Source organism: Hyposmocoma kahamanoa, unplaced genomic scaffold, assembly GCF_003589595.1.
Source record: "Hyposmocoma kahamanoa isolate Upper Pololo Valley unplaced genomic scaffold, ASM358959v1 102, whole genome shotgun sequence".
NCBI classification, from domain to species: Eukaryota; Metazoa; Arthropoda; class Insecta; order Lepidoptera; family Cosmopterigidae; genus Hyposmocoma; species Hyposmocoma kahamanoa.
Window position 1 is genome coordinate 10,594,632 of NW_020653337.1, and position 16,522 is coordinate 10,611,153.

Genomic DNA, 16,522 nt, shown 5'->3' on the forward strand with positions numbered 1-16,522 from the left:
AACATTCAGGCAAAGCACATAAAAAGAGAACTTATAAAATAGACGTTGGACTATAAACTATTTGCATTTTTACGGTAACAATTTCTTTTAAGTACTTCTGTTGACGTTAGCAAACGGAATTTATTGCGGAATTAATGAAATATTTCGTTTCAAAACAATAAAAAAAGATATGTCTTTCTTAGAAAACACAACGAAACCGGCCATTTGACGGAGGGGTAGTGGGGACAAAAAGCTAACAAATAAACTACCACCCTTCCGACTCGATGCGCGTTTGAAAACTTAACTGAGTGGAATATACCTCGTCTGTTCATAAGTTTTGAGACAAACTTTGATTAAAAAAAAATATATCAGTAATATTGGCAGCTGGTTATTTCTTTTTTCAATTTTGAATGTCTGTGTGCTATATATACGTTTTTAAATTAATTTGTCACAAAACAAACAGTAATGTGCAACTGTAATTTCGCTACATATGGTGCGAAAAAAAACAATGGAGATTTTCCTTGACATAAAATGGTAAGCCAAAACTTCGCATTGACACCACTAAACTTTACAAGGAGATGATTCTTTGAAAGGCCGCCATAGGAGTGGACGCCCACGTTCGCGAACATCAACATTATCAGAGAGCAACTTCGCCGAAATCCATGTCGCACCAAGAAGAAACTCGCTTTACAGTGTTTCAGTCAGCAGAATACTGAAATACGATCTCAAAGTAAACGCCGACAGACATCGGACAGTTCACGTTCTAAATGAACGTCGTCGTAAATTACAAGACACAATGTGAAAAAGATACTCCTCATCGGTGAAAAAATTTTCGCAGTCGAAGAAGAGTTCAACCGGCAAAACAATAAAATTTATGCCAAAAGTATCAAAGATGTTCCAGTCTCACCACGAAATGTTCCGCATATCTATCATCCGGCCAGTGTGATGGTGTGGTGAGGGGTTTCGTATGATGGTGTGGTTGGGGGTTTCGTATGAAGGTGTCACTGTGTTCCATTTTTACTAACAATGCGTTAAGGTAAAAGCAAAAATTTTCATTTTAAAGACTGTGGTGAAAGCCCTGCCTAATACTTTATTTCACAACAAAGAATGGATTTTCCAGCAAGACTCAGCACCAAACCATGTTGCTAAAACGACTCAACCGTGTTTAAGGGAAAATTTACCGGGCGTCAATCGCGGCGCGCCGGCAGAAGAATGGCCACTCTCCAGTTCTGATCTTATCTTATTTTAAGATTTTCTTTTGTAACTAACACCATCATGTTATGTTGTATGACCTGAAATAAATGGTTTATTATTATTATTATTTATCCCGCCTTGACTGTTCTCTGTGGACTGAATTTTAGCTCATAGCCTGCCAAAAATTCCACTCAAACTTGGATTCTCTAAAGGGGGTCTCATCAAAGACGTAAAACGAATCTCCTGGAAAAGATCCGTGTCGCGATCCAAGATTGGCCAGAATGTCTAATAGCTTGTTCTCGTATTATGAATAAAGGCGGCCATTTTGAGTAGTAATTGCTTGTAGTTCTTGGACTTACCATTATTTGAAAATTTTGAAAATATAACCTAATTTTTTAAATTTATGTCACTTTAATTTCGTCTCAAAACTTATGAACACACGAAGTATTATTTCCCGACTTCTTTGTTTGTTTTACACGGCATTGAAACGACTACTGCATTAAAAAATCCTCCAAGATGCCTACAAAACCTCAAATATTGTTATCGATTTATTGCCAACCAACGGTGAAATGTTTGTTGGCTCGTTTGTACTTAAGTACGACGGGTGGGTTAATCTCCAGATCTTTCCTTCAATGTTTGCTTTTTGCGTCAGGCGTAAGGAAAATGTTGTAATGTAATTTGCGACGTTCATATTACGTATGTTGATGGAAATAAAACTAAACACTTGCAAAATGGTGTGAATTCGAGAAGTACATAGATATAATAAATAGTACTTTGACGAGTATCTACCTACATATGCATGAGTTGTTTATTATAGATTTACATTTATTTTATTAGAGTAAATGAACAGAACTATAAGAAGATTGGAATGCAATTAACCACATAATTATGTCTTTTAAAAGAGGAGCGGTCACATATTTGCATTTTATTATTGATAGCACTGACACCCACGGTCGATTATTTTAAATTTAAACGTGACATCAGCTTCATAATAATCTAAGCGCTAAATCTATAGAATATGGGTACACATCATTTAAATTAGATAATATTTTTTTCTATGGTGAAGTTTACCTTCGTACTGAATGATTAAACTTGTCTTTTCACAATTTGAGTATTGAATGATGAATAATTCGTTATAATCTATATATATGTTGTGTCCTATTCGTAATTGTTCAAAAATATTGCGACACGTTTTATCTTACTGTCTACTGTCCTTATCCTGGCTGCGATACGATAAAATGAGTAAATTAGATTTGCAAAAATTTCTATGCAGACAGAAAGTTTAATCTTTATATTTCTTGTGATAAACGATTGTGCAAAAAAACATTCATGGTCAAGGTCATTCCAAGGTTGTACTTGAATGACATTTAATTTTTTAAAGAACAGAAGCTGGAAAATGTAGGGCACTTAATAAAAATAAAAGTGATATGAAATTTTGATAATGTAAAAAAGTACTTTCATGATTTCCTTCATAAAGAAATAATAAGCACATAAGAGCAATGTTTTTTGGTAGGAAATTATATGAAATAATGTATAGAAAAATATGTAATACCAAAGACGTGTATAAGAAGAATGAAACTCCAAAGAGGAGCTTAAATAAAGGTACTTCAAATCATTTTATTTCCAAGGAGCAGCATACATCAGAAGTAGCGAGGTAGAGCTATAATTTGTTTACACGAGCCAGTCGAGTGCTTTAGGTAATCTAATATAGAGAAATACGGTCAACCGTATGAGAAATAAGACGCATACAGACTAACGCAAAAATGAAGTTTCACATGTAGTTGGTAGTTGTAGTTATATGAAGTGCTGAAGTATGCTACTCTGAATACCAGATTAAGTTTACCGACTCTCATGGATCACTGTAGTTTGAATAAGCACATGTCTGATCTCAAGCGAAAAGAAAGAGGGAACTGTAGATTGTGCCATGGAGCGGATGAAACTCCTCTGCATCTCCTAAATAAATCCTGCTTTTTAACGAATATTATGGGCCCACTGGACATATAGGTATGACAATCCTACAGGGCCCCCAGCATGCTAATTTTAAATCATCTCAGTTGTATCGTAGTGTCAATGGCAAAATTTTGTACGTTTGGTATTCTGCTGAAGAGTAGTGGCTTGTCACTGGCTAGCCGTCGATCTACTATTCAACTGCGATATTCAAATGTACTGCTGTAATGAAGACAACGCTCTTTAGAGCGAACTGCACACCACTGTACGATGGCACCCTGTGGACGAGTTACGCTCAGCGCTCACTGGATGCTCTGCGCATGCAATACAACAATGCCTTTATAATAATAATAACGCACACACTCAACGTAGCCCCGCACACCAGGGAAACCCTGTGTCGCGGGTGCCATGGACACACACATAGACAATCACAAATTACACCCAAACTCACGAGAGAAATAAACGTGGGCCATATAAATATTTCTCCCGGCTTGGGAATCGATCCTGGGACTTCTGCGTGGAAGCCCGGTATGGTAACCGTTCGGCCATGGAGCAGGCCTTTAGGACGCTGTTGGGGCTGTCATGTTTCTGCAGTGCCTCAGCCATGTTTGCGAAAGCGCGTGTGGACAGTTTCATGGCTGTCATCTGTAAAAAATCGGCGTCGCTACTGAACAGAATACGTGTCAGCCCCAATAGCCTCCTTAAGACAATTGGTTGAAGGATTGAGTGCCCAGTGATGCGGCAGTTAATACAGACTACGAAGTCTCTTATAGAATTTAAGTACTAACATAGTTTTAAGGCTGTACCTTACAAGGCTGTGTGTAATAACATTAATTGGATCATAGTTGTCTTGATGAAATAAAAAAATAAAAAATACATTTAACATGAAGACTAAATTGCTGATTAAAAGTGACAAAAGTTACGATATATGTCGTCACTGTCATTCCAATGACACTGGATTGAGACTCAATTGTCACTGCAACTAGATTTTATAACAAATATCATCATTTTTTTTATAATATCAAGTGACGGGACGAACAAGTCGTGCGCCTGATGGTAAACGACACGCCTGTCCATAACAGTTGCAGTGCCACTCAGAGCTTCAAATCGCAAAGATCTGAGGGGCACTGCCACTGCGCCCGTCACCCTGAGACATAAGTTGACAAGTCCTATGTGCCTGTAATTTCACCAGCACCCTTACCCCTTCTAAGCCGGAACTCAGTAATGCTAACATTACTGCTTGGCGACAGAAATAGGTAAGGTGGTAGTACTTCCCTGGACGAACTCTTTCACAAGGAGCTCTACTGCTTGCGAAAATAATTGCAATATTTGCATTCATAATTGTTATATAATCTCAATGACGACTCAATGAAATTTCAATTATCAGTGGTCTCAAGAGAATTTGCAGAATTGGGGCCCAGTTCCGTTGGTCTTGGCTCCGTGTTGTGATAAATGGTCACCACAACAGACCAAATGCTGGTCGCAGTGATAAAGGGCAGGTGAATAAGCCACCCTAATAATAATAATAATACTCCTACTAACTTACAATCCTAATACAGTTGTGCAAACTACTAGCTGATAGCGTAGAAGCTGGATTTTTGGGTCGATCCAACGTAATAAATGTCCACGTGTGACACAGGGAGATTGTTATAAAAAAGATCAGACAATAGTACTATTTTATATGCGCAGATCCATAAAGGATTCAACCCCAAATAACACATTTTGTACCACGTGTATTCTTTGAAGTTGGTGTTATTAAAGATTTTTTCAGAAAACCTAGGGAGAAATCTTACAATACCAAAGTTCAAACAAACATCTTACAAGTTGTTAAGTTGGGTTTCTTTGTCGATAAACTAACGTCTTTCAAAGAAAAGGTGTGAATAATATTATTTTGAAGAAAATTTAGCTTCTATATTCTATTTTAATATAAAACAGAATGTATAAAAAAACGGTACGCAGTACCATAAAAAAGAGTAATGTAAATTAGACAGGTTTCTTTAAATAATTTGTATTACAAAGATTAAAAGATTACCAAATGAGCTACGAAATTTATATGTAGGTTATGTAGAGTTCAAACTTTTACATAACTGCATTGTAATATATAACGTATGTTCATACTGTTAAACACTAGAATTGATAAATGGAACCTTCGCATGATGACAAATACATAATGAAATATGCCCTGAATTCCTTGTTACTAAGAATTCAAGACAGGTGTCAATAAAAGTTAAAATTAGTTGCTCTGAAGCAGTGTTCAAATGATACCGTTATACTGCCCGTGATGTCCGTTTCTGAGGTCAAATTAATTTTATTAATTGAGCTTTAATTTTATAAATATTAAATATTCAACATCACATCTGTTGCTCTAATCCCAAAGTAAGTAACTAAAGCTCTTGTGTTACGGGAATTGGAAATAACGACAACGGTACTACCACCATGAATACTGGTTTGCAAACCACTCGACCACAGAGATCGTCAAATTTTGTAACAGATCTTTTATATATATTATTATTCTCTATCAAGTATTTTCTTACGATTTGGATTTTTTTTTATTTTGATAATAATAATGTGCTAGACACACCAATTGTCTCAAACTAGAGAATTCCTTGTACTATGGGTGCCAGAGCAACGGATTTTGCTCCAGAGCACTAACTAATCCGGCGGTCTACGTCCGTTCTCTGGTTCACATCTCTCCGAAACAATTACTGAGAAATAAGTAATACTCGGCCAAATTAAAAGGCGCATGATGCGAGTGAAGCTTCATAATTAACATTGTCTTTAATCTCATCGAGTATAACTTATTTGACAGTAATTGTGTCGGACAGATGTGAGACGGAGAATGGAAGTAGACCCCCAGAACACTCAGACCAGACCCAATATAGAAAAGGTCATTTTCAGTGCCGACAGTGGAAACAGTTAAGAGGTAAACTTTTTATGTAAAAAAATACATCTTTTGATTAAAAAAAGGAAATTGGATAGTTTATTTCCTAATACCACAGGCACCAGTAAGTAATATTATAAAAAAACATATTGGGTAAACACAAAAAAATATGAAACCAACCACTACAGACTTATGTAATTGGTTTCATATTTTTCATGTCACTTTTATAGGTTTTATTAACTGCCTCCGTGGTTGAACGGTTACTATGCTGGACTGCCATGCAGAGGTTCTTGGTTCCATTCCCAGGCTGGGAGAAATATGTGTGTGGCTTACAATTATTTATCTCGTGAGTTTGGGTGTTATTTGTGGTTGTCTATGTATGTGTCCAAGGCAACCGCGATACTGTTTCCTTAGTGCGGGGCTATGAGTGTGTGCGTTAAAAAAAAAATCCTTAATAAACAACTGATATTTTGATTATGAAATAGCGCAAAAAAGGCGACACGACTTCCAGTGGCAGATAGCAACCCGTTACACCATATCATTCATTTATTGAAATAAATTGACGATTATTTGACAAATTCGATGGTCCATCATCGGTCAGTACTCGGGAGCGTGATGAGGAGAATTCCCGGACCAAATATGGAGACCAACTTTTCCAAGTTGATTTTGGTCATAGGACCATTTAGGTCATTTGGTCACAGAACAATAGTGTTCTGGTAGCAGTAGAGCTCCTGTGAAAGAATTCGTCCTGGGAAGTACTGCCACCTTTAACTATTTCTGCCGCCAAGCAGTAATGTGAACATTACTGCATTCCAGTTTGGCAAAGTAAGGGTGCTGGTGAAATTACAAGCACATGAGACTTGATAACTTATGTCTCAGGGTGACGGGCGCAGCGGCAGTGCCCCTTTCCTCGTTGCCCAGATCTTTGCGATTTAAAGCTCTAAGTGGCAGTGCAACAGTTATGGATAGAGGTGTTGCTTACCACCAGGCGCACGACCTGTTCGTCCCGTCACTTGGTATTATAAAAAATTAAAAAAACAATGCCCCGAGCAAATCTCGTAGCTCTCGTGCTTATAGTTGTAACCACATTATTGGTGTGATTATGTGGCACATTACTATTTATAAGCAAATTTAAATTCTAAATTGAATTATTTTGATTGAGCCATATACTTGTGTCTGTAAATATAGTATAATCTATTTCGTAACACTAAATGCCCAATGAGTAATTTTCATTGCAAATAACTCGTTTTACTTTATAATCAAGTCAAAGTGCTCTGAAAGCATTTGTCACATTAATTTTCATTCTCCTAATAGGAGTTAAGCAAGTAATTATCAAACGCGATTATTGTTAAGTCTAGTTAATTAACAAAAATCGACGAAATCATTCTCGCAAGCTCTATAATTATCGTATTTATTCTACCGTACTTTATAATCAACATAAAATTATACGATGAGTAGCTAAGGTAGACAAAAAGTCGATCCTGTGTGAGTGATGAGTGCTTACTGCATTAAAATGAACTTGCTTGTTATTTTTGGCAACTCAGGCGACGTTTATCGTGTGTACACTGTGATGTCGCCATTAGAATTAATGTAATGAAAACATTATTGAAAGTAATCAGGTTTATTCCACACGCCCGGCAAACAGAGCGAAATTATAAGTAGGTACCATACTTGTTGTTGTTTTCCAACCAATACCTAGTAAGAACAACGACTGGAAGTTGAATTAATAGTCAAACTTTGAAGTACATATTTAGAATCACGTGCCCCTTATTGTTTTGTCGATTTCAAGTTTTATTCCACCCTTGTTAGCGTACTCATTTCGTTGTTGCAAATTGATTTTCAATGTAATAGGAAGCAACGAGGAATTGGTTTAAAGAGTTTTCATCAATATTTACATTGCATGTCCAGGGAACAATCAACCGTGGGCATGTTATAGGGAGTAGGTGTCGGTTGCAACTGCCGCAGGTCGGTGGTGGGCGCAGGCGCCGCGGGCGGCGGCTGCTGCGGACCCGGCGGCGCCGGCCGCGCCCAGTTAATCAGCGCCGTCACCGACATCGTAGGCTTGTCTTTTTTCGCCACGCTCGACATGGCCATAATACACTAATAACCTCACATCACTCGGCACGCACTGCACTGAAGCGGTGTTCGCGATCACTGCACAAATTCACACGTCAACCAGACGGACCCGATACGATCCTCACAATCACGATCAATTTGCGCCCACATAAGATTTTGTATATTGACAAGCTAAGCGCGTTAATGAATCGAGACGAGAAGAACCAACCGAGTTCCAGCGATACTGCACGCACACAAAGCGTCAGGGCCGGGGGCAATACAGACATCGGCGTCGCTGTGACATTGTGATAGCGGCTGTTATTGCACTCGCCGCGATATCGCTTGCAGCGCGTCAACAATGCGCTGACAGCCCCACACCGATGCTTAGCTGGTGACTAATGCGTGTTAAAACTCAACGAGCTCGAAATTGACAAAAAAACATAGGTACCAGATTACTTCCGCGCGGTTACCGGCGTGAAGGTCTTATCAAGCGCGCTCAAGGTCCGCATACAACCAATAACCATGCATGAATAAAACTTATTTTATTTTGGAAAACGAGAAGCTAAAGTCGCAATTTTTGCCGTTAAGGTGCAAATGCTACGGAATTAAACAAGTTAGATAACATAAAATATTTTGTAGCTAAGTGTTAAAATAAGAATAATCAAAATAATTGTGCTTGTTATGTTAGCTATTGGCCTTCGTAACCGTGGCTACGGCGCGTTTCTGTAATTAAGTTTTACGTCACTCATGGACCGCACTCCTCGCGCTAGCCTCTACTATATAAAATTTTATGCTATGTCACTCGGTAGAATCCCGCGCAATTCAAATACTTAAGTATACCCAATTCGTTCCGTCTAGTAAATTTAAACTACGCTTACGTACGAATTATTATCCTATCTAAACATTTTGAAAAATAAAGGGATATGTTTTGTTTCAAGGTGGATAAACTTGTCCAACAGATAATAGAATACGGCGTTAAGTGCTCTTGTCACTAGAATAATTGTGCCGGACGAATGTTTAATTGTATACTGTGAAATGGGATGAAGAGAGTTTTTACACCTACAGTAGAAACGGTAATAGGAGAACTGGAAGGGGTACAAAAGGCTATAAAGGAATTATGGTTTTTTAATGCAGTACTTTAGCACGAAGACATTTGGAAACTTGAAGAAAGTACGTAGGTATTGAAAAACAACAAAATTACTGTTTCTGTCATCGCCCTTTTCCACAAAGTGATCAGACTGAGTCCAGTAGCAATTTTAAGCGATTTCACAAGGTTTTTTTTAGGAATCTGTCTGTTAAAGAGACCTTGATTGCTCAATTTTTTGTATACGTATTGAAAGATTAGAGTTAGCAACGTTTTGAATATTCACTTTTGATGTTCTGAATGGCTTTTTAGAGAGATTTGCCGACGAATATTTGGCACTCGGTAGCTATTAATTCAGAATGGCATTGCACAAAAACAAAGCTAACGTTTATTTATATGCCAGGACACACGACCTTGGGTTGCATGTACTGTTTATATTCATGTGTCCATATGGGGCTTGCACTGCGTCTGCTGTTTCAACCGTGCCGGTAAACACAAGTTTTTGTTACAGAACGAATTCGGCTTTGTAACAACGGTATTCTGAGCACAGATCGAACTTTGCTTGATCTTCAACGATGAACTTATCATAAGCAGGTCATTTTGGACCAGCGATTTGACAACAATCAAATTTAAAACAATTTGTTATACTTAATTACTTATAAACATTTTTCATGACCATCAAAAATATTTAAAAAAATATTAAGACATTAGAACCATATCTGCTGTTGTCAATATTTAAGTTCAGTATTGATTCATTCCAGGGACTAAAACGTCAAGAAACTCTCCCCAGCACGTTATTTACGTAGCGCCTATAGTATTTCATCAACAACAAAAGATAATGAAAGAAATGTACATAAACAGAAAGCTATTAAATCTGTACAAAGAATCGTCTCGTTTACGGCGTGTGGGCGATGGATATTATTCACGCCCAATTCAAAGGAAACCATCCAGGCGCGAATCCATACCCTTTTACGCTTTATATAGAGTGGCACCTATAGCGTATATCAAGGGATTTCATTACCCCAACTGTCAATCAAGCAGACTCCTTGACAACCAGTACTCTATGAAATTGATGGCCCCTTTCGCTCAGGAAGCTAATTTCTTTTACCGTCAAATTACATGACCGACATCACATTACATTACTTGTTGGCAGCTTTATATACCTATATTTAATACCTTGTAAGTAACAAACCAATACACATTTTCCCCTATTGAAAGAAAACACGTCATCATCAATGCAACAAACTTTATTCATTCGCTTCACACAAAACGAATGGAATAAGTCATTAAAACGTTGGAATGTATAAAAGAATCACTCCAACAATAACCAAGCGACGTTCCGTACTACAGCCTTGTTGTCAAATGTTGCATGTCAATCTTTGCATTATGCGTATAAATTGACATGCATAAATTATTTTTTATGGCAGTCAATCAAAATATAGTATTCGTTAGTGTAAGTCAGACGATTAATCGCTTCAGACGTGAAGATGTAGTTCACTTTTTTCTGCATCATAATGGATAGTTGCAAAAACTAGATCAGTGAGCGTAAAGCTGTTGGCAGCGCTATCGAGGAATGTCCCCACTTTCCTGCACTTTCATCTGTGCACGCAGTGCATAGTTGCATGTGGAGTTGCAGCGACACGTCCGCACCCGCCTGCGACCACCCCACTCTCGCTCGTATCGATCCGCGCCGACCTTGACTTGACGCGCCCGCCAGCCACAATTAACATTGACAATAGTGACTCGCGCGCAATACCCACGGCACTAAGCCAACACTTTCATTTTCATATAATGGGAAATTTTAAAATGGTAAAGAAAATTGATCAAAGAAGTGAAGGAAACAATGAGCTTTAAATATAGGTAACCTATCTGCTCTAAAATATGTTTATTGGGTTCGGTAGTTCTGATTTTGTTTTTAATGATAAGTACTAAGTGATGGGACGAACAAGTCGTGCGCCTGATGGTAAGTGCCATGCCTGTCTATAACAGTTGCTGTGCCACTCAGCTTTAAATCGCAAAGATCTGAGGAGCACTGCCCATCACTCTGAGACATATATTGAAAAGTCCCATGTGCCCGTAATTTCAACCGCACCCTTACTTACTCTTCAAAACCGGAACGCAGTAATGCTCATAAGATGCTCTACTGCTACTAAATGATGAGACCAGACAGGAAAACAAAATGGAAAATGGGGCAACCGGACGTGGGTTATAAGTGTGAGAGAAAGTGGCGTGATTAGCACACATGACCAAAGTCAAATGATTGTCTAAGACTTGACCTGACCGAGTAGCGGGTGTGTGGGGAGTGGCAACGGACTGCGAGCATGGTGAGTCAAAGGCGCGGGGGCGGTGGCGCGCCGCGTGCACTCGCCGCGAGATGTGGGTAAACGGAACGCGGAGACGCGCGCCGTGGGGGCCTGCGACCTTGACGATTCGCCGACGACTACACAGGTGTTTTTTGTTTGCATGCTGCCCGAGATCGCAGCGATTCTAGCTGGCCACTCGACTCTACGCCAATCGGAGACGCGCGGGGAGTGCAACCGGAACTGATGCTAAACAATGCCATTCCAGAAAATGGCAGACAGGTTATTTTAGTTGGTAGATCATAGATAGCTCAAATCGTTACAATGAAAATCTTAAAACACGTCAATAATTAAAATATAGACGACAATAACACCCAATACTATATATATAATAAATTATATAATACTATATAATAGACAATACTCAATAACCCAAATCATAACTGCTACCAAAAAATCTGACCGATTAGTAATTAGCCTCGCGTTTATAATAGACATGACGTAAATTGTAAACACATTGCAATCCAGGGGCACGCAATTTGGTATAACGACCTATTATTGTTCGGGCATATTTTTACGGAGTATTGGATAGTCATCAAACATTTTTTTAAACACACGTTTCTTTTTAATTTTTAAGGTTATGCCTCACAAAAACTGTTTTGGAATTCAAAATATTGACGAAGAGCATTGGCATTTGGCGCCTCACAAAGGAAGTTTGTTTACGGTGCTCAAAACTACGAAATGGTCAGTCAATGAGAGAATAATGTAGTTTGAGTATTGGGAATGAGACCGCAATTGTTTTATCGTTTATACAACAAACGGTTACATAACGATGAGCGCAACGTACAACGCAAGACCTTGGCCGTGACCAAGCGAGCAACACTTTCCGCGGCGTGACGCCGAGAGCCGGCCGCACAAACTCACGAATAGCACAAGCACGAACAAATAAATAGTACACGTCACATATATTACATTTTTAACTACGTTTCACTGATGTAAGGAATATGTAAAAGGATTTCTGTAGTCACCTGATACCGATAATAGCTACATATGTAACAATAATGGTCAGACTTAAAAACGATTCTTGTTTGCCTCTTTCTCGTTAATAGCAATTCTGAGATCTCTCTCAATGTAAATTCCATTTCAATGTAGTGCTTTCACTAATTGATATGGGTATACATTATTTTATTCGCAGCTTAAGTTGCAAACATTATCTGGATGTTAATTTCTCTAGAAATCAGACGAACACAGATTGAGTATGACGAAAATAAATAAATTGCTAACAGCACGATGTGCGAAACATAGTGTTTGTGAAAAAAAATGAATTAATACCACGCCATCAGCGAACGAGGCAATGGGGACAAATGAATTCTTTCGATACATCGAAGTAACTGAAATACAAAACAATTTTAAAAAGACAAGTCCACCTTCAAGCTCTTGGACGGTGAATTTTAAAAGGTGCATGGTACACCTGACGGTGTATGGTCACATTCCTTCTTTCTTATTAAATATTCCTGGTGGTTTGATTCTGTCTGCAGCCAAACGATCCAAAATTAGATAAATAACGAATCAAACATGACCTCAGACGAAACAGCATCCTAATGACCAGGTTCTACGAATTCTGAATAATATAAAACAAACACACATTAACAAAAACTAAAGTGAGCCATTAGTATTCCAAATGTAAGTTAGCATGAGGGCGGCAATGAATTCTAATAAACTAGAAGGCCTTGACAATGATACAATCGTCTTGGATAACCGCTCTATAAAATATTAAACGTAATGCGACGTACCAACAAATGGACGAACCTAAGTCCTTATGAAACAAGACGTGATATGATTCAATAAAAATCAATTTAATTCATGGGCAACAAATCATCAAAATTGACAAAGATTGATAAAAGCGTAGACAATAATAGTATAAAACATTTTTTTGTTCTGTCCCATAGACCCGAGTTCCATCAAAAACACTACCCACTTCAATTTACTGACGACTAACATTAACAATTATTATAGGAAAATATTGGTACACATGACATTTTCTGTCGCAATATAGAACACAAAATAATCTTCATGGGTTATGAATGTAGATCTATTTTCGCAATTTGTCCCTGGAACTTCATGGTAAAATAAAATGGCAACGGCTATGATCGCTCGTGTAGTTGAAAATATTATTTTAGATGTTTGGACAATGAAACTGCTTAGCGAGATAAAACAACATTATGGATATCATGAAACGGACGAGGTACCAGTCCATCGCTTTGGCACGCTCTCATCTGCCGGTTACATCACCCTGACGTCAACCTATCAAAAGAGGAAATATCTATGTTATCTCCAACCAAAAAGCGGAATTTAATGGAAATGCAGCCACAACTAGACGAAAGAGCAACGAGATAAACATAAATTCAAAACACTAAAGTCAATACACTTGCAACCTTGCAACGCTCTTTATGACTTGCGTCTGATAAAGACATAGTGCATAAAAATACTGCAAATTATGTACATACAAACAAAAAAACATGTATAATGGCTTTGATTTATGACTATTATCATTGCAGGTCGAAGAGACATTCCTCTACAAACCAACTTTTATAAAAGTGTTTGGTAATCTTACAATTCGCTATTGTTAATCCTTCGATGTTTAAACGTTAACAATTGTTATCAATTCGATACAGAAGTTGCAGAAAATGTTTGGCTCAACTGGAGGGTGTTCGACATAGTTTATCGTGAATTTAAAGACAAACTCCATTCTTATTAATAATCATCTGTATAAACTCTAGAGCCTTCTTGAACTAAAACTGAGAATGTTCATGGCACATCAGTATACAAACGTTGCTTCTACTAATATTACATGTAATTGGTGTGTCAACAAACATCAACACTATCTGTGTTTTTAATAAATTTATTAAATAATAAACTATTACTTGCAATTGCAAGTAACTAGTTTATTATTCTTAAGTATTTAACGGTCAAGTCTTGAAACTTTGGACAACCGTAAAGTTACACGAGACTTGTAACTATCAGACGAAATTAATCTTAACACCTAACGGCGCTCGGGTTTATTAAGTTGCGAATCAAACCGCAAAACAACCCTATACCCAATGGCAGATCGCATATTAACACTATCACGAGAGGTGGTCGCATGGGACCGCCGTGACGTCACTCATCAAGGGTTACTGGTGGCAATTACGTATGAGTGTTGGATGCCGTTTGCGGATCGTGCATCGATTTTCAGCGCGTCGCGAGCAGCGCCGGACTCACGGCCGGTGCGGGCGGCGTCGGTGTTCTGACTGCCGCACCGCGTCCCCGCTCATACCCCGCGCCGCCACCGTTTGTTTTGCTGTATTTTCGTTGTTAATCATTCTCCTTGACCTTGTGCGACGTCGAGTGGTCCACTGCACACGACAGCTCACCCCTCGCCCTGCACCCCGCCCGCGGTGCCACAGCCTGCGCGCCGCATCACACGTGCTAGACCTTCAAAAGCGCACCATGCCATGTGCGTTATACCCACTGTCCAACGCTCAACCTTCGCATGCTCTCACTTCTTTGCAAAATTCGTTGAATTGAATATACTTTTAAAACTTGTAATAATGTTGGCGCTTTCAACAATCGTAGAAAGAGAATGGTTGCCTGAGTCATTATAATATTTCTCCTTAATGAGATTTTTTTTTCCATCAGTGTTAAGATTAATAATCACTTCACGTTGATATTTATATATCGAAATGCGAAGTTTGATACTGTTTGCTTATTTTATAGACGATTATAATAGAAAAGTTAATTGTGTATTTCATCCAATGGTAAAGATTTAAATATATAAGATTCCTTTAAAGTTTGAAGTTTAACGTGCTATACGCGTAAGTTGTACAACTAGGCTACAATATAGCTTGTGTATACTAGACTATCCAAGTTAACTAAAGATATCTACACAAGTCTATGATGTATTGGGAATGTGTGCCCTGAAAAATTTTTGCATAGTTATTGAATAACAAAAAACCGTATGTACGGACAACGGCACATCAGACTACACATTTTTGTACGAAAATCACCTCCAGTGCAAAGGAATAAGATACGTCAATGTGTAGCTTGATGTGCTGGCGTGTGTACATAATATAATGATGTATTATGTAGCATGCCACAACGTGACCGCCCTCTAGCGAAAAACAGAAAAACTAAGCACGTAGCGCCATCTAGATAGATTTGCTAGATGATTTGAGTGCAAATTTGTACTACAGTGAATTGAATTATACTTAGAGGTATAGATAGATCTATATTTTAGTGTCAAATTATTATAGTGGACTCTTTGACGAAATGTAATAATTATCATCCACGAAAAACGTTTCCAGGGCAAAAAAGGTAAGGTAATGTTAAGAAAGAAAGATTTATAAATAAGCATCGGGTGTATGGTCAGTCATGTTTTTTATTATAAGAAATTGAAAAGGATTAAAAGGGATTTCAAAGGTTTTTGTGTAACTAAAGATAATGTTAATTTGTTATTGATATTATGTTGTCTAATTACATAGAGAAAAAAAGACAAAACACATGTACATAATAGTATTCATTTAAAACTCTTGTCAAATAATAACGCACACTCTCAACATTGTTGGGACTGGTAAAATCATTTTTATAAGCCCCCTTCCCTTTTTCTCAATTTTCCCAAGTGCGAATATATGAGTTGTTTACTTGGTGTCACATGTATAATTAATTTAGTTGTGTTTACCCAGCTTTTTAATTTTTGATTGTTGGGTTTCTTGACATTGTTTGATTGTCTTTTTGTTTTTATTATCATGTGCGATATATGCAATCCAAAACTAATTAATAATTAGACTTTTCTAATTTGTAGTAAAAAAATAATTATTATTTTAAGGGTTCTATTTTGACAGTGATAATCTGGCAATATTGGTTTAAAAGTCATCCGGTACCACATGCTAATTGTCACAAATATTGTGGTCCATACATGTAAGTAAATAAAGATGATATAGCTTACACATGCAAATTTTGTTTAACACTTAAATTTATAAAGGGCCATGCCTCATATGTAATGCATTCATATATTGTTTGGACCTCGAAATGCACCACATATGA

The 16,522-nt window shown here is 37.8% G+C and overlaps 1 protein-coding gene across 5 annotated transcripts in view; it reads right to left on the minus strand.

Annotated features, from left to right (window-relative positions):
- LOC113234090 (protein ultraspiracle homolog) overlaps positions 1–14,743 on the minus strand; it is a 61,562-nt gene extending 46,819 nt beyond the window's left edge. For 2 of the 5 annotated variants that reach the window (XM_026469365.1, XM_026469340.1), the window contains exons 1-2: positions 14,631–14,743; positions 7,897–8,155 (exon numbers count right to left, since the gene is read on the minus strand). In XM_026469365.1, the coding sequence (XP_026325150.1) occupies positions 7,897–8,095 (199 nt within the window). In that variant the 5' untranslated portion in view covers positions 8,096–8,155; positions 14,631–14,743. Of the gene's footprint in view, positions 1–7,896; positions 8,445–14,630 lie in introns of all 5 variants that reach the window. The other 3 variants (XM_026469372.1, XM_026469356.1, XM_026469347.1) reach the window with 3 other exon arrangements.
- Positions 14,744–16,522: the final 1,779 nt, after the last annotated feature.